Source organism: Nipponia nippon, unplaced genomic scaffold (genome assembly GCF_047370975.1).
Source record: "Nipponia nippon isolate SJK-2023a ecotype South Korea unplaced genomic scaffold, ASM4737097v1 scaffold_10, whole genome shotgun sequence".
Lineage (NCBI taxonomy): Eukaryota > Metazoa > Chordata > Aves > Pelecaniformes > Threskiornithidae > Nipponia > Nipponia nippon.
Window position 1 is genome coordinate 25379224 of NW_028262291.1, and position 23154 is coordinate 25402377.

The window sequence follows — 23154 nt, forward strand, 5'->3', positions numbered from 1 at the left end:
ATTTGTAAAGATCCAGCTGCAACTTGAACTCAGTGAGAGTTAGCACCAAATGAACAGCTATTTAATATTTTGTTTTATTCTCCTCTTTGGTTTTATGCACTCTCACTACTTCCTCTTGCCTTTTCTCATGTAAATAAAAGGTAATTAATTTTCCTGTGGGTTTCTTTTGTGATTCCAACTTCCATAATATCTGCTTTGCAAACACAAATGACTTACCCACCAAAGGTACTCCTTGCTTTGTAGTGGTCAAGGAGGCAGGGACCAAATACATCCAAAATTTTTTATTGTCCTGTTGAGGGCACGTAAGACTTGCTACTAAGCAGTATTTCGTGCTTTGAAGTTGCGAAGCCCAGCTCACAGAGTCTGTTATAGCTGTCAGGGCCCAACAGTTTTGCCAGTCAGACAAAGTCACGGTCTGGAAATCCAGGAAATAAAAAACATAGCATCAGTGACTAGCTGAGAAAATTTTATTTGTAGCTGTTACCCAGCATCATATAGGAATTCTGTGGCAGAGACAGGATAAAAAACAGTGCATCACTAATGGTTAGACCCTTTTTTCATTTCCCCGCAGTTCCCTTTTATTCATATTTTTCCCCCTTTTATGCAAGAGCTGAAGGAGGGTGGTCAAACAAACAGCTTTTCTTGTCTCTGAGAATGCATCTCATCTTTGGGGAGAAAACTAGTCTAAGAGCATCTAAAAAAATACAGGTACATACTGGGACACTTAAGTGAGTAAATTTTTTAGTTGTTTGTCTACACAACAGTAGTGGTTGTTACTATTGTGAGCACATGTGTGTATGTAATGTTCTTTTGTTTATAACTCAGGCCCAAATGCCCTTTTATAGTAAAACAGGTCTGACTCATCACTTCCAAAGTCACCAGATAGTGCAGTGGCCAGTAGCCAAGTGAGAGTGGCCAGGTGGTAGAGTCTTCTGTTTGTCTTGCTGATCCTGAGACAGTTTCAATGGAAAGAACCTCACTGTTTATCACTTGCTCTTCTCTTCCAGGATGTACCACTAATAAGCCTAGCAAACATCTTCCACAACGCAAAACTCTGGAATGATGCCATTATTGTGGCTACCATGGCAGTGGAAATAGCACCACACTTTGTGGTTAATCATTTCACACTGGCAAATGTCTACGTAGCAATGGTGAGTGTGCTGTCACCCAGTTATGTCTTGTCTTTGGTACAGTGTGTGTGTGTGTGTGTGTGTATATATATATATATATATTAAAAAAAAAAATTTTATTCTTACAAATAGTTTTGGAGGAGCAGCATTCAAGAAATGGGTAGGATCAACAGAGAGAATATTTTTTGAATGCCAAAACTCTTATTACTCATTTTACTCTTATTATTCATTTAGTACTTGAAGGCCAACATTTTTATAAGCTGGCTTCAGAATGCTGTCTGCAAAGCTTTGTTAAGACAGTAGCAAACAATTGATAATTTTGGTTGGCTGCCCGTCTAAACACAGGATATTTTTATAATACTGGAAAATTAATGATAAATTTGGTCTCTATCCTGAAGAGCTGAGCTTAGCATAATAAGTAAAACCCAGTTGACAGTTGTGATGAACAAACACAAGTGAAGTGTAATTTCAATATCTGGATTATCAACACCCAGAGTAATTTGCAGATTGAACTCAAATTTCTTCATACTCTCTATATATTCTAAACTTCAATTTAGCTTTCAGTGCTTACTCTGAACACAATGTTCATTCCTTTTTTATCTCTACCAATGCTGTACTGGTTCTTGTGTGTTTCGTCCTTATCTTTAACAGGGACAGTGTATTTGAAGGGTAAAAGAGGTACCATAAACTGAGACGTAGTTGAGATAGAGATATATAGATACAGATATAGATAGATAGATATAAAAAAAATGTATGTGTTGAAAGTATTTTCAGTTACACATGTTCTTATGTATCCCTGCCAGTTTTCAGCACTTGTCATTGATTTATCCTTAATGTTTTGCTCCTGTGGTTGAGGGGATCACGGAGATAACAGGGCAAGTTGAGCAGGTCGTCATGTATTATGGCTATCAGGGTTGAGATGAGTTGGAATGCAGGGTGCTGTCAAACGCACAATGGTAACAAACTGAAGAAAGGCATGACTTTGTTCTACTTCTGACAGTTGTTTGAAAGAAGCAAAGAAGAAGTTTGATGCTTCAGTTGCTAATGTCTTTTTAAAGCTAGCACAGTGCCTAAGGATAACTTCATTCTCCCTGGATCTGAGAGATATCTCAATGAAGCCCCATATTCATTATATGAAATGACTGTAGCAACAGGACAAAATTTATCTTCTGGATCAAATTATACTAACATAAAGACAAGTTAGTTTATTTGTGTCATATTTAACCTGCTGTATTTGAGAGCTGACTCTGACCAACAGGTTGTAGAAGATGTCATACTAATTAATAGTATAGCATCATAGAGGCCAAGGTTCCTTTATTTGCAAAACTTTTCAGTAAGTTGCCTTACAAAGGGGAAACAGTTGGCCATGTTAAGGATTGAGAACTTTGGATGGATGCTATAGAAACTATTGATGTGGGAATCTAAAGGAACATCAAAATAATATCAGATCACAGCAAATGTAAATTATTACATCTAAAAATGGAAAAATCTGATTCTTGTTTTCATTGCTGCTTGTCAGTGTTCCTACAAACTAATACAGGGTTTTCTGTGTAATTCCTGTTGAAACTGTATTAAAATACACTTTTTTTTAAAAATCAAGACTTTACAACTCACATTGATCCAGTTAGTGTTTATAATGTGGCTAGAAATGAAGATTATCTCTACTGGACAAATAAAGGTACTGAGAAAAGAACTTAAGAGAACAAAAACAGTGTTGAAAGTGACTGAAAAATGTTTCGGGTCTTTCCCCCTCTCGTTTTTCTTCTAATACACTATTGGATGTTGGTGTGCTTTCCTAGTTAATAAAAAAAGCGGAGTGGCATAGGTAATTACATTTCAGCTGTATAAAAATAGATGTTATTTCAGCATGAATGCTTCTTACTACCATTCTGGAGTCCAGTTTATCAATTGAAATTGTCTAGCTACTGTATGCTCTTAAAGTTTTGTTTGTTTGTTGGGTTTTTTTACTTCGAGTAATCTTTTAAAATAATTTCAAGTTGTTTCTAAAAATGTTGGCTTTTTAGCAAAGTTTATGTTTTTGCATTGTCTAAGATTTTAAAGCTTTGATCTGTGTAAAATCTGACGGAAATCTGTTTTTAAAAGTTACTTTTACAGCAAGAATGCTAAGATCTACTATTAAAAGGAAAATGCGAGAACATTGGTCAATAATGCTCAGCAGTGATTTGACTCCCTTCCGTGGAGTATGCAGAATTGGATCATTAGCCCAAGAAAATATCGGAATTATTTGTTGGAGGGGGGGAAAAAAATCCTAAACCACAAGCGTTGGTTCAGTTACTTTTGTATATACCATACTACTCAACTGCTTAGGACAAGAAAGGCATAGAAAATGTGTTTACTGTTTTCTACAATCTGACTCTTTGCAATTTTTCTTTCTTTACAGGAAGAGTTTGAGAAGGCGATGAAATGGTATGAGTCAACACTAAAACTTCAGCCGGAGTTTGCCCCAGCAAAAAATCGAATCCGCACCATTCAGTGTCATTTACTTATGAAAAAAGAGCGACGATCTCCTTAGAGATCAGCATCTTTCTCCTTTTTTAAAAATGTCATTATTCTCTATTCTGCTTTTAAGTGTGCTAAGATAAATTGATGAATCAAAATTTTTAACAAGACTTTTAAAAAGAGATGGGATTTGGATCAAGGGTTCTTTTTTTTTTTTTTTTTCCTCAAATATAGGAGCATCTTTGGAAAATATATTTCACAGACCATAATTTTAAAACATCCGTGTAAATATTAAACCAAGAAACTTCCATGAGTCCATGACCACCTGTACCAGGACCCAGGCACTGTTAGTTTTTCCTTAATGCTCAGATTGGCATCAGCATCCAAAATAACTCGCTTCATGTCTTATGATCTAAGTCAATGGAAATGCAAAGCACACACCTGTACCGAATAGAAGAGATAATCAGCAATTTATCCATGTGAAACTCATGCTTTGTCCAGTCTTGTTCACTCCATACCACATTACCTGCTTTTTTGGAAGGAGAGGGACAGGATTTAAAATGTTTATTAAAAAAACATTAGGAACATCAAGTATTTTTGGAATTGTTTATTTCTCTTGTGGGATGAGGAGGAAATGAGGAGGAGGGAACAGCAGGACACTAAAATTAAAGTGGTTTTTAATCTTACTTGCAAAAAAGAATTGCTAAAAATCCCAATAAGATGTTTTATATTTGTCTATATATTCATAGCCCTCTGCCTCCCTGAATGGTTGATTTACTAATTCTTTGTTCACTGTATTTTTAGCCATTTCAGAATAAGGTGCAAGTTTATGCTCACTCTGAGCCATACTTTCAGCTGCCGAGGAGGAGGAGGGAGGCGGTGTCAAGGTATCATCAGCAAATAAGTCAGGTGGAAGATTTCCAAATCAGTTCGCTTTGGTTGGTGGAGGACATGATTCTCCAGACATCATTGTTGAATCAACAAGGGCACATATTTGAAATGAAATAAATTGTTTATGAACAAAACACAGCTTCTCCTCTAATCTTTGTGTCATGCGCCGTTTGCAGGAGTCTAGGCTTGGGGAGCTACAGCCTTTCCTCATGAGCAGACAGAGGTGGGGAGGCAGGAAAGCCTTTAACACTCCTGATTAGACAATGATTTTCTGCGTATCCATGGAAAATTCCCTGCACCTCTGTGCCTGACCCCTTTTCTGTGGGGTCAGGCTAAATCAGCTGTCTGTCATGTAACCTACCCTCCAGCTCTTAGTGTTAAACGTACTGCTCAGTGATTCTTTTTAAAGAGCTAACAATGTTTATGAAGTTACTCTTTTTGTTGATCTTTTTCCTCTTTCAGTGATGCAAATTAAGAGCAAGTATGGCAGTGGTGGAAACTATGACGTCAACGTAATTTTTTTTAATACTGTAACTTTTTACTTCATAAAAGGTTCCCTGTATATTTTTATATATAACTGCAGGTGAGCAGTTCTAGTGGAAATTTTACCTCTGTTTTATTGCAAGTAATTTTTGTTCATCTAGAAAGTCTGACAGAGGTATGAGCTAGTGCTACTGTTTGGTAGGTTTTTTTATTAAAAATGGGTGAACGTGTTAAATTTTTGTCAACAGAGCCAACAGCGTGTCAAAGCCTTCCCTTCCCAAGGCTACTTGAAGCCTGGATGTTGTTGACTGGAGATGGGCATAGCTATATCTGAATAAACTCCAAGAGGAAGATCACCTTCTGGAAGGTCTGATACACCACTAGGATCATGGACTGGGATAACAAATCACAGTGATCTCTCACATAGAGGTGTGGGAGGGGGAACCAGTAAGGCAGGTAAAAGTAAATGGAAAGAAGTTCTGTTAGAGCTAGAAAAAAGTTAGAGCAAAGGCTTTTCCTTGAACTAAAGCAATGCACAGAGAGGCTGCTTTTATTCAGTTTCATTAAGTGATCTGCTTTACTTTTATAGTGGTTGATACTTGACAGTCACTTAAATATATTTGGTAAATCTCCCATTTCATGGGCTAGTTTTAAAATGTAATATGCAAAAACTTCTCTTGGTACAGAGGATCCACCTTACTACTTGGTTTCCTAGTGTGTCTTATGGTCAAATCCAGTGATTGCCACATGCTGAACTCTTTTTTTCTACTGCATCTGTCCCATTGATGATGAGAGATGCTGGGATATAAGTGAAGAGTAAGGCTGGTCCGTAAGAACCTAAAGCAGCAATATGTGGAGCACAGATGGTCATCCTTGGCTTTGACAAAAGATGGAATTAAAATAGACCTTTTCTGGATCACCAAGGATTATGCTCATAGACAGCACTGATGGGCATTTAAAATTAGACGTTAATACTCATGTCAGTTTACGTCTTGCTTACTGCAGTATTATTTTTTATTAAGAAATGCAGCAAGGTGCACTGTATACCGACATCATCCAAAAGGTAGGAACCCTAGTTTTGTGTGCATGACCATACTGTAAATTGGTATTGCCACCAAGGAGATAGCAGGCTTTTGCTCTTCTTGCTCTGTTTGCATTTCCAGAGAACTTGCGTCTTATAAATGGTTCTTGAAAACTGCAGTAGTCTGACTTCATGTAATTTTTTTCTGAATCTTGGTTAAGTACTTTAAGGGAATGTGTACTGCCGTACTCTCATAAAATTTGTATGTACAGCTGTTCATTTGCTACTTGGCTACTGTATGCTGTATCTGCCATAAAACTAATTTGAAAATAGCCCATGCTTCCCTCTTAACTGTATTTTCAGAAATTTTAGGTAATTCTAAGTGTACTGCATAAGCAGTACATAAAACTGAAGCAGGGAAGCAAAAAGATCTACTCGAGAGCATAAACTTGACCTAACACCAGCAACAGAGTGTGTGTCTTAAAGATATCACCCACGGATTAATCTACTGGGGAAGGCTGGCTCCCACCCTGGAGAAGGCGAATGGAAGACTCTCTCATCTCCATGTCTTCAACCCTCCTGTATAAATGCAGAGAATGGTGGGTTTGAGTGGTTTGGCTATGTTCAAATGTTAGTCAAAGAAAAACTAATTATGCAGATCTTAGAAGACAATTTGGGCAGCGTGTTGAAAGGGAAGCCAGTGAATTTTACAGAGCAAAGGTGCGACTCTGCAGGATGAGCTAGCTATTTAAGGATGACATTCATCTCCTTCCATTTAAGCTATTTTAAAACAAGCTAAGGTAAGTTGCCTTGGCTCTGTCTTCAGTAAATGGAAAAGATTATTATCTTGAGAGGGTGATCCACCCTCCCTGTTGTAGAGCGTGACAAATGGCCTGTTCAAACTGCCTGTTCCTTTCCATTGACTGTTGAGGTACCTTTGGCCAACTGAACTTCAATATGATTTCTAATAATGAGACTTAGTAACTCATTTCATATTGACTGGCTCTGCTAAATGTATCGCCAAAGTAGTCTAATTTAGGGATGACACAACCATAGGTAAATGGCAAAATCCCCTCTTCTCCAAAAAAGTTTTTTTTCTGTTGTTTTCAGAGCATACCCAGAAATGAAGTATAGATGGGGAAAAAAAGTCTCCATTTGTTTGCAGATAGCATCACGCTCCTGACATCCAGGGGCTTTTGAGGGCAACAGCTACAAGACAAGAATCAGATACTTCTGTCTATGGAGTGGTGGTTTTGATTCACCATTGATGGCATAGTTGTACCGGTCGGGGCTGCAGTGATGCCAGACAAAAAAAAAATAAAATAAAATACTATGTTGGCACCCAATGTGACCATAGCATCACATTCAAATAACAGATTTTACAGCGCAATGGAGGCTGGGATCTTAATTTCCATCACCTGTGGACACCTTGCATCACCTGTGATGGCCAATTTTTGTAGCAAACTGAAAATATTACTCAGAAAAGTTTTCTGATGGAACTTAGAACCTTCTTTCCCCACTCTCTAACCCTTCCTCCTTCCCTCTTACAGGAAAAAGACTAAAACCAAACAAAAACCCCATAACCTCTCCCTAACAATTGTATGATATAGCCAAAGATGCTATATTAGCTCTGTTGCAGTATTGTGATGCTTTTGCTTCCTGCGATTTTCAGTAGCTGCCCTGAATTTGTCTGGCTAGCAATTTAGGACCTCCTGAGTTTAGACCTGCTTCATGAATAGTAACGTTCCTATCCGTGTCGCTGTCCTCCTGTATGACTTTAGACAAGGCATTTCCACTTGTCGCTGTACCTCTCTTCCTCCCACATGTTGTCTGATGTCTTTTTAGAACATATGGGGGTTTTTGGAGCTGGAATCATTGCTGTTTATGTCTTTTTATGAGAAACAGTTGTAGTGCCAGAGAATACAAATAGTAGCAACACAAATTAAAAACAACTGTGTGGAGACCTATGAAGCAGGGAAAAAGAAGAGTTTAATAGTCTCTGTATCAGCACTGAAAGAGTGAAAATGCTTTAGAAGAACTTCTCTTGGTGTTCAGAGCAACACAAGCTCCTTCTCTTCTCCGGAGCTACTGGATGTTGTGTGGCAGGTTCAGGGTGGCCCTCCTGTCTCAAGCATCACTTAGAGGTGTCCTTCTGGAGTGCTGCAGGTTGCCTTGATTTCTTAGAAGACCAGCTGGCCATTTTTGGGTCAACGAGACTCTCTTGAAAGAAACGTCCCCAAAGAGTAAGGTCTGTCACTTGTGGGGTTGCTTTTGCCGCTTTTTTTTCCCCTCTTAATTTGCTGAATGTAATCAAGTGTGCCAGGATTCAAACAAAGCAAATGGGTCCATGAACACTGAGGCTTATGCAGCTTTCCTATCAATTTGTGGTCTTCTTGCTGAAGTCTGATGGCTGGTTATCTGTGAGAGCTGACAGAAGGTTGTCCTGCAAATGACTGCCAGGAAAGGGCAGGCAGTGAACTTAAAAACATTTATTTTTATTATTGGTTTTAGGGAATTTGCACAAGAGTGATACAACCTACATATAATGTTAAGAAAGCGAAAGTCTGAATTAAGTGAGACGGTTCTCATACTTGAGCTTTTCAATACTTAAAAATGAGAAAAGCTTAAGGACTGATTAGGAACAGTGTTTTGATAAGGCTGACTGCTTAAAAAAGCAGCCCCTCAAACTTCTGCAAGTACTTTATTTTTTTTTTAACCTTTTAAACTTAATGATCTGCTTCTGGGTTCCAGAGCAAAAATAATAGTAACTGAGTTCAGTAGTCCCAGAAGAGGTGCAATGACAGTGCCACAGAAGGAACAGTTTCAAATACAGATGAGTGCGAGTAGCTTTGTGGTGTTTATAATTTTAGGGGGGTTGTCTTAAGGCAGATTTGCTGAGTTTTTTTCTTTAATCTAGTTTCAGGCTGCTCCTTCCACATTCAGTCCTTCAGAATCGGGTTATTGCTAGTCTAACAGAGTTTTGCTCTTTATATTTATTTGTGCCCATGGCATGCCAGGTGTTTCACAGAAGAGCCAGTCTCTGCTCTGAAGGCTGTACAGCCCAGACATCGGCCCACAGTATATTTACAGTGGTTCCAGACTTTGTGGAGCTCATTCCATGACCGGGATCAGACTGCTCTTCTGTCAAACCTTCTGGCATCAGTCCTTCCACGATAGCACCACTGCCGGTTTCAAAATCCGAGCTATCCACGCTTCTCTGAGGAGAAGACAGTACTCCGCCAAATCAAGCAATTATCATTCTAGTACAATTTAATGGAAAACTTTCAACCTGAATTTTTGACTGTTCTGCTTTTTGATCAAAATCCAGTCTTGTCTTCTCTCTATGATTATCCAATTCTACTGTTGTTTTTTTAAAAAAAGAAATTATTGTCCAGAGCTGCAGGTGTTACAGACTACAGTATGATAGCATGAGTTACCAGTATGTCTTATGAGTGCCTTCTTCTGTACCCTGTCTTGTGATCCATGTGCTGAAGAGCAAAGAAGTAATATTTAAAAGTCATTAAGAGACACTAACTTGTGGGCAGATGCAATCCAAACAACATAAATGGATGGAGGAAGCCAGTTTTATCCAACTGCCATGCTAGGAGCTGAGGTAGGAAACCGTATTCTCTGGGAACAGGGAAAAGAAACCAGGCTTTAGTGGTGAGACTCTCAGAGGAGGGAGAGAAAGCTCCAGGTAAGAGCGAGGAAGCTGAGGGTCCTGCTTTTCTAGCATGAGAGACTGTTCTGGCTCCAGGACTGGGCAAGGTAGCAAGGACAAAGAGGTGGCCTGAGTGGATGTTTTTTTCTGGTTGTCTGGAGAAGTCAGAGAAGATGGAAGACATCTGAGAAACCATGAGTCAATGCTGCAAAACCACTGCAGAACCTGCCATTGACATGTAGCCCTCTGCATGTTCGGATGTGCCATCTGTCCTTGTAGTCCTTGGAGGACAAGAGCTGCTGAGCCTCCCCAGCCAGCGCAGGTGCCCAGGGATGAGCATAAGCACATATCCCATGGACGATGGGATGAAAGCTCCCAGAGCACCCTCCCTGCTCCCACTGCCGAGGGAGGTCCCAGAGCCTGGGGCAGTGTGCCTGAGAGCACTCTGCTCAGCCCTACTGCACCAACACCCTGGTGTGCTGCCATCCCTCCCTTTGAACGTGGTCATGTAATACTGCAGGGTTTTCTCCCATGACTTTGTCGGTCCATTTTCTAAATTGTAGACATTTTAGTGTCCATAGTCACCTATGGCTGGGAGTTCCAGAGTTCAGTTTAGTTTCCAGTGAAGAGGTATCTGTTTGTCTTGAACCTACTAGTTTCGTGTGATGGTTCCTACATCTTGTATTAGTAGTGATCATGAACAGTTGTTCTCCCTCACCTTTTCTGTTACATGCTTATCTAAGACATGCACTCTTGACTAAACTGAGGCCTGACTAGACCTAGTTTGGCTTTTAGCCTACTGACTTGTTTAGGAAGGTAGAACACTTGCTCAAAAGCAAATTTTTTTTTTTTTTATAAGGAGACTGTACAGCATCTACAATCTGCTTTTTTTCTGACTTCTCCACCTGGATTGCAAATACTGCTGGAAAAGAAAGGTCAGGACATGATTCAGGTAACTGAAGTATTAACACCGGGGTGGCCAATCTACAGCCCACACACCAGATGCATCTTCTGGCCCACTCGCCCTCGCCCTCTTTCTCGGGGCCCTACAGGTACAGTGAGGTCTGTGTCTTGTCGTGAGGCACAGGGACATGCCTGCCTGTGGGGTCCTCTGAGGAAAAGTTTTTCCATGCAAGCGGATGGCATGATGGCATGTCCTCATGGCATCATCCATAAGCATGGATGGATGCACACATTCACATAAGAAAAAGTACAGGAGACACGCCCTAGCTTATCAGGTTACAGAAATAGGACACCTGTTTGTTGATCATTTGATGATCATGCATCTGGTCATACAAGCTCCATGGGGTCACAACAAATGCTTCTTGAAAGACTTTGTACTAGCCGGTATTGTCTGCCCTGCCACACCAATGTCTTTGCATACCAGCATACAAATGCATGGGTGTACCACTATGAGAAACAACCCTGTGGTTAATTGTGACCATGGGGTATAAATTAATCACTGATTCATTCACTGAGCCAGTTCTATTAACTATTAGACTGCCATAACGAAAATTGGGAATAAAACCTTTGTAATCTGTGCATTATCTGTTGATTACAGTAGTGCTTTATGGTCTTTTTCAGTGAACTGAGAGAGGTGAATTGAATGATCTTCCAAACCCTAATTAATTAATTCCTGACTGTCATCATAGGGCAATTTTAATTGTTTGGAGCAGCTTGGTCAGCACATCAAGTTGCAAGAGCTCTGCAAGGGGTTCTTATCCTTGTCACTGTAGGCTTACACGGGCCTTCCTTTGAATTTCTATAGCGACACCCCCCTTGCACCCATATACAGTAGCCATCCTTCGCGGGAGCACCACTAAAAGCTCTTAAATAATTGGGTGGCTACAACCTGACTGAAGTCCTCTCCAGCTTCTCCAGCTGAGGCGGGAAGGATAGCACTTCCTCAGGGGCAGATCAGATCAGTGCAGCACTGATCCTGGTACCCTGACAAAGAGCCCTGTGTCTCCTTTCATAAACAGGATATTTTGTGCTTTTAGAAACCTAGAGTGTCTCTCATGAACCACTTTCCCCTAAAATGTTTCAAAGACATTTTGACCAGAGGAACAAACAATTGGGCATATTTTAGTGTAGGCAAGGCTTTTTTTCTTCAACTGGAGGACCTGCAAGAGAAAAAAAAAAAGGGGGGAAAGAAAAAAAACCTGAAACGGGGTGAGAATTTCCTTAGAAACTCTTCAGAAGAGAAGCCAAGACAAAAACCCCTTCTGTGCCGACCGTAGTTTCAACCTTCCCCAGTGCTAGGCAGAGGAGTAGAGCCTGCCCATTAGCTATGTGAATCCAGGGACAGGGCTTTTATTTTCTTTCCATCCTTTTCTTTATTGGCTTAGCCCTGAGCTTTTATTTTTGCCTGTTTTGTTGTTTCGGTTTTTTTTTTTTTAAGTGATCGAGTGGCAGTTGTAGTTCTTTCAGTCTGGATAGCATGTCCTAGCATATCAGGTTACTGTGATTTGTCTGTTCAACATACAATCCTTCAAGTCAGTGAAAAATAAGAACAAGACTTTCTAATAGTGTCAGCATGGCACTAGGAAGTTTGAAAGAGGAATGTGAAGTGTGGATGAATTCACAATATTAGTTAAAAAGTCGATATTTAGTAGAATGAACAACAAGGGCACAGTGGATAAGATGGAAATGAATCCATCCCTGTGACTCTCTCACTTCGAAGTGTCACCAGCAGCCCTTGATTACCATCTCATACCCTTGCTTGCACACTACTCCCGCGGTCTCCAGCAAAATGGATCCTGGCTGGCACAGCTTGGTTTTGGGGGGACTACCAATGAGTTTTACTCTTTTATTTTTCTTTTTTAATCCTCCTAGGATCCTCCCTTACTCTCAGCAAAGTGGCTTCTTCTCAGGGCTGTGGTGATCAGCTTTAGCTCCCAGGCACCCGCATTTCTCTGCACCCCACTTTGTCCACGTCGCGTAGCTCAGCCACCTCTGCGAGCGCTGCTGCCAGCTCTGAGCAAACGGAGGAGACAGGGAAGGTCGAAGGAAGATGGGGCTCTGGAAAGAAACCAGGCTGTGGCAGCTGTCAGCCTCTAAGTGCTTCCCCTGTTCCTTACTGTCTCCTCCAGCCTCTTAGAGCTGCTGTGTGGGAGGAAAGAGCAGCACCAGCAGCTGGAGGAAGGTGGGAGGAGTGGGAGGAAGAAGAGGGAATAGCACCTGGGGGCTGAGAGCCAGCCTCGTGGTCTGCTCGCTTTCACAGCCCCCTCCAGCTGTGCTCTTGTCACCTACCTAGTAGCCGAAGGGGCTGAAGAGCAGGTACTGGTGTGAGCAGTGGTTTGTGGGGCAATCCCCACACCTCCCTCACCCTTACTGTGTTCCTGCCTTTCTCCATGCCAGGAAACGAGCCATTACTGATCCTGAACCACTCCAGCCTTATTCCCTGTACCTCTAAGTTAATGAATGGGCAGCTGAAGCGAAGATGAGAAGTGCCCAAGGACAAAATTATTATTGCCTCCTCTCTGGACATATTTGGACTTAGATTGATGGTCTGTCCTACTAGGAGCAGGTAAGAATTGTCCCGTCCCAGTACACCTGTCCTATCCCACAGACTGTCCCAGTATGTTCCCTGGGGAATCCGTGTGATGCGAGGGCCTCGCAGCTCTGTGCCCGTCTGGGGGCATCAGGCTTCCCGAGCTGCCTTTCCAGCCTGCAGTCTTGCTACCTCTCCATCTCCTCTGCCACCACAGCTTTGGGCTCCACTGACTTCTGTTTCTCAGGTCCCAGTTTTTGCACTGCCTGTCTTTGTGTGCCAGCTTTGGCTCTGTGACTCCCCCGTAGTGCAGTTTTGTGTCTGCGCACCTGCAGCGCCAGAGCCTCCTAGATACCCACACAATCCCCTCTTTGCCTTTCCAGGGGGTCCCCGGGTTGAGCCCCTCACTGCTGATTCATGGCAGCTCTCTGTCTTTCCCCTGAATTCCTTTCCTGGCCGGGCTTTGCCAGTGGGGCAACGCGGCGACGGTGGCGACGACTCCCCCGTACCCCCAGCTTCGGCGTAAACTCACGCCCTGGGCAGGAGCCTTTCATCCTGGGGGTGGGGGGCGTCATGCCGTAGATGCCCCGGTCTGCCCCCCGTCCCTAAGCTGCTCCTGCCGCAGCTCGGCGGCCCCGGCGGCAGGGCCGGGGGAGCCCGGGGCAGGGCCGGGGGCGGCGGGGAGGCGCCTTTCCCCCGCGCGGCCTGCAGGTGGCAGCCGGAGCCCGGCTTGAGACGGCGGCGTCGGCGGCGGGGAAGCCGGGCCGGGCGGGGCAGCGCCTCGCAGCCGGGGACGGCGGCGCGGCCCGGCCCGGGAGCCCCGTCGCGCCCCTGCTGCCGGGCCCGGCCGCGCCCTGCGCCCCCCGGGCGGCGGGACCCCCATCCCTCCGGGCTGCCGGCGGCGAGTGCCCGCCCCCGCGCCGCCGCCGCTGCTGGATCCCGGCTCCCGTCGGTTCGCCCCTCTTGCCGTGCTCGGCCCCCCCGCACGGAGCGCCCACCCGAAATCTGGCTCGTGGGTCCGTACAGGGTCCGAAATGTCGGCAGCCCCCGCGGCGGGTGGCAGGCTAGGGCACCGCAGCTGCCATCCACGCCACGCGTGGGGCAGGGGAGTACGGGCCCCACCGTCACCTCGTCCCCCCGGCCCGGCGGTGCTCACCGCCGCGGCCAGCCGGCTGCCCCGCGGCCCAAAACGGAGCCGAGGGAGGGCTGCCCTCGGAGAGCGGCGCCGGGCGGCTGGGGAGGGCCGCCCCCCGCTCCCCTCCGCGACCGAGGTGCGGCCGCCCGTGGGGCGCCCGCTTCGGCCCCGGTTCGTCCCCTTGCATTTCGGGGTGTGGGGGGGAGCGTCTGGTGCGTTGTCGGCTCTTTTGGCGACGGCAGAGCCCGTGGCACCGCTGGGGGAAAACCAGGCTTTGCTGCGGTGTTTCTGAGACCCACCCTGCGCGGGGCCGCGCGCCGCCCTCGTGTCGCCCCCCTCCAGGGGCAGCTGTGGCCCCGCTGAGCAGCGTTAGCTGCTCCCTCAGACCCGGGGGTCTCCGTGTGAGCTGCTCAGGGTGCAAAGCCCAGCGGCCCTCCCCGGCTGGGGCGCGCCGCTCCGCCGGTAGCGCAGCGGGGCTGCCGGGCGCTCCCCGCCGCCGGGACGGGACGGGCCGGGCCGGGCCGGGACGGACGAGGAGCGCGGGGGGGGGGGGGGCGGGCGGCGGCCCGGCAGCCAGGCTGGAAAGCCCCGGCTGCGGTGCCAGCTCTGGCTGCGGCGAAACCTCCCGCCTCGCCGCCGCCTCCCCGCCCGGCGAACGGCCCCGGGGGCGGCCGTGGCTCCCCCGCGGGCGCTGCAGGGCCCGGGGGGCTGAGGGGGACCGCCCCCCCGCCCACACCGTCTGGAAACCGGGGCTCTTTAAGGCGGGGGATGCGGGACCCGGGGTACCGGGGGTGGAAACACGGAGGCGGTGCGGTGTTGCCGGCGACCCCCTCCCGGGCATGTGGTGTCCAGCACTGCATTTCTGAGGGGTTTACCCCCTTCAGCTCTAGGTTCTGGAAGGGAAAGGTCTGCTCATCAGGAGATTGCTCCTGGCGATCCTCGCAGCCCACCGAGAGGCTGCTTTGTGCAGTCTCACGCCGATCCGCCCTTCGGGCTGCGTTGTGCAATTCCCTCGCCTTTCACTGTGGGTTGTTATTTTGGCCCAAACCTTAGTCACAGCTGGGCTAATCTATATATATTTCATGAATTTCACGATCTTTTCTTTCAAGCTGACCCTCCTCAGCTCCTTTACCGGATCAGTCCCTCACCTCTGCGTGCCCTCCAGCTTCTCGCACCAGCCTGCCTCCCCAGCGCTCAGGGGACAGCCTATTTGCAGGGAGTTCCCTGGTCACCTTTCCTGCCTCTGGAGGAGGCAGAGGCGTTATCCAGCACTGCATCTGTCCTGAAATGTCTGTAATTCAGACCAGAAGCCACCTCAGGCTCTGCCAGCTTCAAACCTTTTGGGCTGGATTCATTCTCAGAGAACAATGACACCGCTTTCTTCCAAACTGATTTAAATTCAGTCAAAAATCAAACAGAAGAGTCACGCTCAGGGCTGGGCTTGGCTCAGGACCTGGGAGTGAAACATCGGGGCTTCTCATCTGTTGGCCACCAGTCCCGCTGAGACAGGTAACAGCTGCCTATTTGGAGACCTAGAGGGGCAGAGATGGAGACGAGGTGCGAGCACCCCCACCTCAAGTCCCACCACCACTTATTAGTCCCTGCTCAGACCCCTGGAAGGTGATGGGAGATGAACTGGGATTTTGCCCCTGCAGGGTGTGGCACAGGCACTAAAGGCTGAAGTATACTAGCCATGGCCATGGTGGGGAACTTGTGCTGCCCGTGTCTATGATGTTCTTTAATATCTTAGGATATGTAGGGGACTGCAGTCTACAGGGTTCTCAGTCTGCCCCCCATTTGCCAGCTTGAAATGCTCTTTAAAATGTATTTTAAAAAAATCCAAACACTATTAAATGCAAAGAAATTATGAAAAACAACAAGGAACAAAAGCTCTCAATCCTAGCTGAGCACTGCACAGACAGGAACCTGCTCTGACGTACATGAGCACCCCATAGGGATTAACTCTCTCCTGCCCAACAAAGCCAGCCTTCTAGTTTCTACTTTGCAGCACATTTTGTGTGCTATAAATGTATTTAATCTAGCCAGATAGGGAGATTAAAAGGTACAGCCTTAGTACCTATCTGCAGTTGCCTCCATCCAAAAAAAACCCCACAACCCTGGTCCAGGATTTTTCTGCCTATGTGACAGATCCAAAGAAATTTCCCTTGTGAAGCAGACACAAGAAATAGGCAGCAGAAGTCTAAAGCAAAACGAAAGGCAGAAGCTCTTCTAGTCATTTTCCCCTTTGCTTTACTGTAGTAAATATGCAGAAGGGAGGCTATTGCATGTCTACTACCAATCAGTTAATATTTTGCTACCCTCACCCCTTAACTGAGGTTCCTAAAGCCCTTTGCAGCTACTGCTTCATTCAGTCTCAGGTACCCCCATCTAGGAGAGAGCTGGTGTTATTTAACCCCTCTTATACAAAGAGGGGCAGTGAGCCACAGGGGGGACTTGGGCAAAGCCACCTTACAGGCAGTACCTGGAACAGAAATTAGGAGGTGGGGTTCTCAGCTTTGACTTTAACCTTCAAGTCAGGTTTCCTCCTTTTCCCAAACCTGCAGTGCCAGACCACTGCAGTATCAAATGTGCAACAACATCCTCCATCTTCTTGCCATCTTTGGTACCATGTCGGGGTGGAGGGAGCCTGCAAGCCTCCAGACCCTCACTTGTCCTTCTAGGTGACTGCCATTTAGAAACCTGGACTAGGAGATTCATGCTTTTGGCTATCTGCATTATCCTTTATTTCTATAATGGAGCATCATCACTGAGGAGGGAATTACACAGAAATGACTTGCTTCAGGTACTGTGTCACTGCATCTGTCCCATGTTTAAACACAGTGAGAAGGACTGATGTTTTTCCCAAGGTACCACGTACTCCTATTCCCTTTTTAGGGTCCCTGCATCTGTGAGCAATTCAAAGTCTCACCACGGGACTACCTGTGCAGGGATACAGCCAGTAGCAGGTCTCAACTGTGGCCGCAGCAAGAAAAATTGGGAACAGCCTAGAAGAATTTTTCCATTGCCATGACAATTAAGTCATAGCATTGCCTAAATGAGCTTGACCTTCTCACCATAATCAGCAAATTTTGAGTTCTCTTTTTTTTACTTTCAGGTCTGACTGGACACGACTAGCATCCTGGGGTGCCTGAGTGGTATCTGCATGGAAGATGTGTAGACATCACTTCTCTCTTTCCCTGATAATGAGTTAGCATGGTACAGCACAGGACCTGAGCAAGAGGCTCCATAGCATCTGAAATGGCAGCAAAACTCCTGTGACAGAGGGTAGATCCTTGGAGACAGGTAGGTCATAACAGGTATGACGTTTTCCTTGAGAAAGCCAATATTTCCTTGTGAAATATTTACTAGTTTTCGCTTTACCGCACTTAAAGAAAATTACAAAAAAGAAATTTAAATTTCTCCCTCAAAAGTAAGGGGGGAAATGGCTTCTTGGGGAGAAGGGATTTATGGTAGGGAATTCCTCATGTCTGCACATATATTCTAGAAATGGAAAATGTTCACGAGCTTTATCCAATGATTTAATAGAAATCTTTTCCCAAAACACCACCTCTACTTTTCTTAATTCTGGGATGGTACCATTCTGAATCTATACTTGGAGTTCATCCTAAAATAAGATAACACTAGGCTGAAGATGCCTAGCTAGCATTGCAGGAATGTGGTATGAGACATTCAGGTGTTACATGGTATGAAAAGTATGGTGGACCAATATTGAATTCAAAATCATGCCAGCAAGTTTCTGGCTGATCTTGCTGATCAGCGTGCCTTGTGTCTAATGCGCTTATGCCCTCTGCACATCAGTATACTGTAGAAGTGTTGGGGGAAGCGCCAAAGGTGGAATCCTGGACTTTTCTGAGCCTCTTGTCTTCCTCTTGACTGTGCCTAAGGCCCTCGCCCTCCATGAGGATCTCTCTAGGAGCAAGTGCAAAGTTTGAGAGAGGAGTGTCTGAGGGTATTGTGGCATGAGATGAGGGAGAAAGCAGCAGCTGACAATCAGGATGTGAAAAAACACTAATTTCAGGGTTGTGTTGCTCAGAAGGCACTGTTCAGTGGCATTTGACCAGAAATGAGAACTTCTCAGCTAAGATCAAGCAGACATCATTGTGGTTCAATGTTTCTTGAACACTACAGAGGAAGGCTTAAAATCCCTTCAGTGCTCCTAATTGCTTAACATTTATCTAGCTCTAGGAAGTCCAACAAAGACTGGTTTTCATATTGGTTTGAGTGCCTCAAAACTTGTGCTTGAAGCCTAAAACCTTCCTCATCTATGGCCCTCCTATTAGTGATGAGACCAGAGCATAAGAGATCCTCTTAAGGATCTTAAGTTAAAACCCCTTTCTTCCAGTGCTGCTCTTCTCGTCTCCATTTGCTAATTGTGAGCATGGAAACTTGATAGCCAGAGACCTCATGCTAGAGCCTTACAGATCTCCAGATTACACAGCCATAATTAAATTGAGGAGAGTGGAGGGAAAGGAATTAATATTAAAAAAAAAAAAAAAAAAAAAAAAAGAAAGAAAACAACGACAACCTAACCCCCAGAAATCAAATCCATGACAGTGAGTTTAAATGTATGGTGTGTGGCCAGTGACATAAGAGTCACTTGAGCCTATCTTTATAAGAGTAGCAAAGTATGAATAAAACACCCAGCTGGCATGGTGCCACTGTCCCTGTAGATATATCAGAGCATAACAGCAGCCTGCATTGTCAGCTAGAGGCTTATTGTCATCAAGGCCAAGAGAAATCTTAGTCCTGGTGCTGGGGTAAAAGTCATCCTACACCCCAGCCTCCCATTGCAAGTCTTCCTCGGAGCCGTCTTCCATAGCTGTGTTTCTCTTCATTGCCTTTACACCCCATTTGATTTTCATGACCCAAAGAGAGTTTTCAAAAGAAGTCATAGTAGGTACCTGGGTCTCTTCTTCTCGTGGTTATATTGGCCACAACTCTAACAGCTCTGCAGTGAGGGCTCAGCTTACACTTGCCTTCATGTTTCTGGGCTAATGGGGAAGATGATTGCTGTCTGCCAGGGTTAACAATCCGATGCATGGCCATGAAGTCCCTTTAACGTGGTGTGACCACAGACCTTGGCCAGGCTCATCCAGGTTCTTCATTTGGGGACATGAGTGTGGCCAGTGCTGAGCCATTGTGCTTGCTCCCTGAAGCACATAAGTCCTCTGTGAGATGGAGACTGTGGTGTAATGGATGTTGGTGAAGCCTTTAAAAAGGTTGAACTGACATCTGTCAGGAATGACATTGGTTACGGTTGACTCTGCTCCAGCTAGCGGGGTAGATGATTAGATAAGCAATACAGGTGCCCTCCAGCTCTGCTGCTCTGTGACAACCCCCTTAGAGCCGTTTCCACCACCATTATCTTGATGAGCCATCGCAACCAAAATGTAAAAGGAGGCAAGAGCCTTTTTCAGTTTGGGAAGAGAGCTTGTAGTAAATTAGTGTACTTCCAAACCTCTGATTGTGTAGATACAGGTATACCACAAATGCAAAAGTTGGTACCCTGCCATAATTGAGACCAGGGTCCATCTCATCCCACCCTGTGTTGCCAAGGAGCAGGCTAGAAGGAGGTTGCGAGGGCAAGATTAGTTTTCCAGAAATAGCTGGTCTTCTCCTCTATGCCGTTCTTTACCAGCATGCTGACATCGCATCCGTGTTGTGCTAAAAGGTCAAATCCATTCAGTTCCCGTGTTGTGGCTCCAGTCCCCGGGGGGCTTGCACAGCACACGTGCTAACTCACCCCCGCCTCCAGCCCCGGGTGAAGCAGCCGATTCCCTTGGGGAGGAAAGCCTGGAAGAGGGAGGACTTTGCGTGAGGTGCCAGACGGACGGTGGGAGCACAAGCCCATTTACGTTGCTCAAGCTGCACTCCTCAGCCCCTAATCCCCAAAAGATGGGGGCTCTTCTTAGTGGCTCTAAATGGGAGTAACGCATGAATTCCCAAATGAGTGAGGGAATTATGCAACCATGAGGCAACTGATCTCATGTTCATAGCGCTGGGAAGGAGAGGAGCCCTCCCCCGCGTCTTACCCAAGCAGACAGTGAGTGGGGTTTCCTTAATGGGAATCCCTCCACTGCTTCTCCCCCAAAATCTCTAGCTCATGCGTGTGGGGTGTGCTGCCTGTGCATCAGACGGGCGGAATGAGGCTGTCGACTTATTTTTTGTTCAAAGGTTTAGCTGAAGATAGATTTGAACTCCACACGTATATTTAAAGGGAAGTTTTTTCAGCAACTGTAGTAGGCTTAGCCTGAAATGCCCAGCTCTATCCACCCCTCTCCATCCAGGGAAAGGAGGCAGCTCGGTTCTGTTGCCTCTCACTATATCTGTTTGTAAGAAAGTTGTGAGGGAAAATCTCAAATATGTGGGCTGAGCACTCCAAGATAAAAAATAACAAAACCAAAAAACCACCAAGATCCTCACAAGTGAACTGACAGCTTGAGGTTCACCCCAGTGTTGGTGAAGGCCAGTTGAGGAAGGGGAAGGGCTTTGTCCTTTCCCGGCAGCATGGCGTGTGTGTGGTGCAGGGTAGGTTAAGAAAGCCTCTAGTTGGGAGCTCCCCCACATTTCCAAGCTCTTCAGTGTCTTCCATCACCTAACTTTAATTTACCCAGAGTTCAGAAGCATTTACAAGACATTGATTAATCTCATCACATGGCTTCCCCAGTTACTCCTGCTCTATCCTGCATAAGGTAGCATGACTTACCCAGGTCAGACTGTGGCAGAAGCAAGAGAAAGTCTGAGGAGCATCTGCTCCCAGTGCTTTCCTACCTGTCAGGCCATGACTGTTCTTTGTGCACAAAAGTGTGAGGAAAACTTCGTGCCTGAATGGGTTTCGCTAGGAGGTAGGAGTGTATTTGCATGTTCAGATCCGATAATGAAGTGCCATATCTGGTGAGGGCTGACTGCCTCCTAGCAGGCCACAGGGGAAGAAGACCATCCCTGCCTGGTGTGGCTGGGGAGTGTGTCTGATCCCTGACCAGGAGGTGAGGATGGGGGACAGGTCATGGCCGCTCAGGAGTGGATTTTCCCAATGTCACTGGGACGCTCCTCTGGGGGAACAGCTAAACCCCCCACACCAGATGTCTGAGCAGTGAGGCTGGACCCTCCTCTGCCTTGGCCTCCCCAGGGGTGAGAGACCTTTGGGCTAGGGCTGACTCAGCTCAGCAGGGGCAGGGAGGGGGGACATCCCACCAGGCAGCCCCACCAGCACCAAGACTGGGTGGTCGTAAGGTGACCGCAGGCATCTGCCGCCCTGAGCCCTGGTGCCCCTGCCTGCTCACCAGGGTCAAGGCAGGGGCTGCCTGCCAGAGCTGCACGGCCAGACTGAGCGTGGGAGTGACTGTAATTTGGAGGGGGCCCTGAAATGTGCTTGGGGTGTCCCCCCGCACCATGCTGGTCCTCACTGGAGAGGGTGGCTCCAACTGGTACGTATTCCTCCATGAGAGAGTAATAGGAAAATTACTGGAATTTGTGCTTCTGGAAACCAGTCTGCCTGTGCAATAGCTAAGCAGAAACATCTAGGAGGAAAAAAAATGAAGCATCTTCTTGATCACATGAAGGATGTTGTGCTAAGATGGAAATTTGTGCTAAGATGGCTTCGCATCCCAGCAATGCCACAGACTCCCTCTATAGCCTTGGGTGAGTCACCCAACTTTCATTTACCCGACTATAAAGTAAGCGTAAAGGTGTTTTTTTTCTTTTGTCTTTGTTCTTTTCTTTTTCTTCTCTTTCTCCTCTTTTCACATATTAAACTTCTTGGGCAGTCTCTTAATACCAGGCATGTATAGCTCCTAGTGTGTTATTGTGCAGATCTTATTTGGTTGTTTACATCCTCCGATAATATAAATGAAAATTCACTACTAAAATCCCTGTAGGAATACTGAGATTGGGAGAGGTTATTTTGGGAAGGACAGGATGGAGGGGAAAAAAAACGGATTTTGTTAAAACGCAGGCACTGCCCTTCCTAAGCCAGGCTGAGTTAGCATCCCAGAACTGGGTAATAAATGCTACTTTTTCGTGTGTCCATCCCTGCTTTCAGCCATTCTGAGCTGAACCTTTCTGCTGCAGAATATATTCTGTCCTCAATTAAAAAAAGGAAAACCACAAAATAAAATAAACCCCTGGTAATATAATTCTTCTCCCACTGCCTGAATCTCTGCACCAGGGAACTGTGAATAATCTCCCAGTGCAAACAGCCCCCTGTGTAAAAATAGCAACGCAACTGCAAACTTCAGGGTAATCACTGCTTGATTTCAAAATATTTGTTCTGCTCCTGCCCTGTCCTTTATCTCTCAGGCCTCTGTATGTCACTAAAGCAACATTCGACAGCTCCTCGCCAGGTCTGCCTCCTCCAATGTGCTCCACCATTATTAATGGAAACAATCTCCATCTCGGAGTGTTTAAAAATATACCCTTTTCTAAATATAGGCAATCTGCGCGTGTTTAACTACTACAGGGCAGAATGAGAGGGACCAAAATATTGACATGCACTGGGTGTGTATAATTTGTTTTGATTCCTGCTCTCTCTCTCTCCCCCCCCCCCCCCCGCCATGCCAATCTGTATATTACCCACACACCTTGGTGGAAAATCTGTTATTATTTAGCATGAGGAATGTGGCTGCCGCTTGGAGCCCAGCTCGAACGGAGTTTCCTTTGTTTATTTTTCCATCCTCTGTCCAAACGGTGTCAATGAGAGCTGAGCTTACGGAGCTATTTATAGCCTCTCGCCACACTAGGCTGCACCTTGCCAGCAGCAGCAGCAGCAGCCGGCCCCGGGGGGTACGGGACGGGGCAGGCCATGGGGCAGGGCAGGGCGCAGGGCCCCCGGGCAAGGAGAAGAGGGCAGGGGAAAGCCTG

The 23154-nt window shown here is 46.0% G+C and overlaps 1 protein-coding gene across 3 annotated transcripts in view; it reads left to right on the plus strand.

Annotated features, from left to right (window-relative positions):
• TTC17 (tetratricopeptide repeat domain 17) overlaps window positions 1-4609 on the plus strand; it is a 60639-nt gene extending 56030 nt beyond the window's left edge. For 2 of the 3 annotated variants that reach the window (XM_087745996.1, XM_087745998.1), the window contains exons 24-25: window positions 1008-1151; window positions 3532-4554. In XM_087745996.1, the coding sequence (XP_087602122.1) occupies window positions 1008-1151; window positions 3532-3663 (276 nt within the window). In that variant the 3' untranslated portion in view covers window positions 3664-4554. Of the gene's footprint in view, window positions 1-1007; window positions 1152-3531 lie in introns of all 3 variants that reach the window. The other variant, XM_087745997.1, reaches the window with a different exon arrangement.
• Window positions 4610-23154: the final 18545 nt, after the last annotated feature.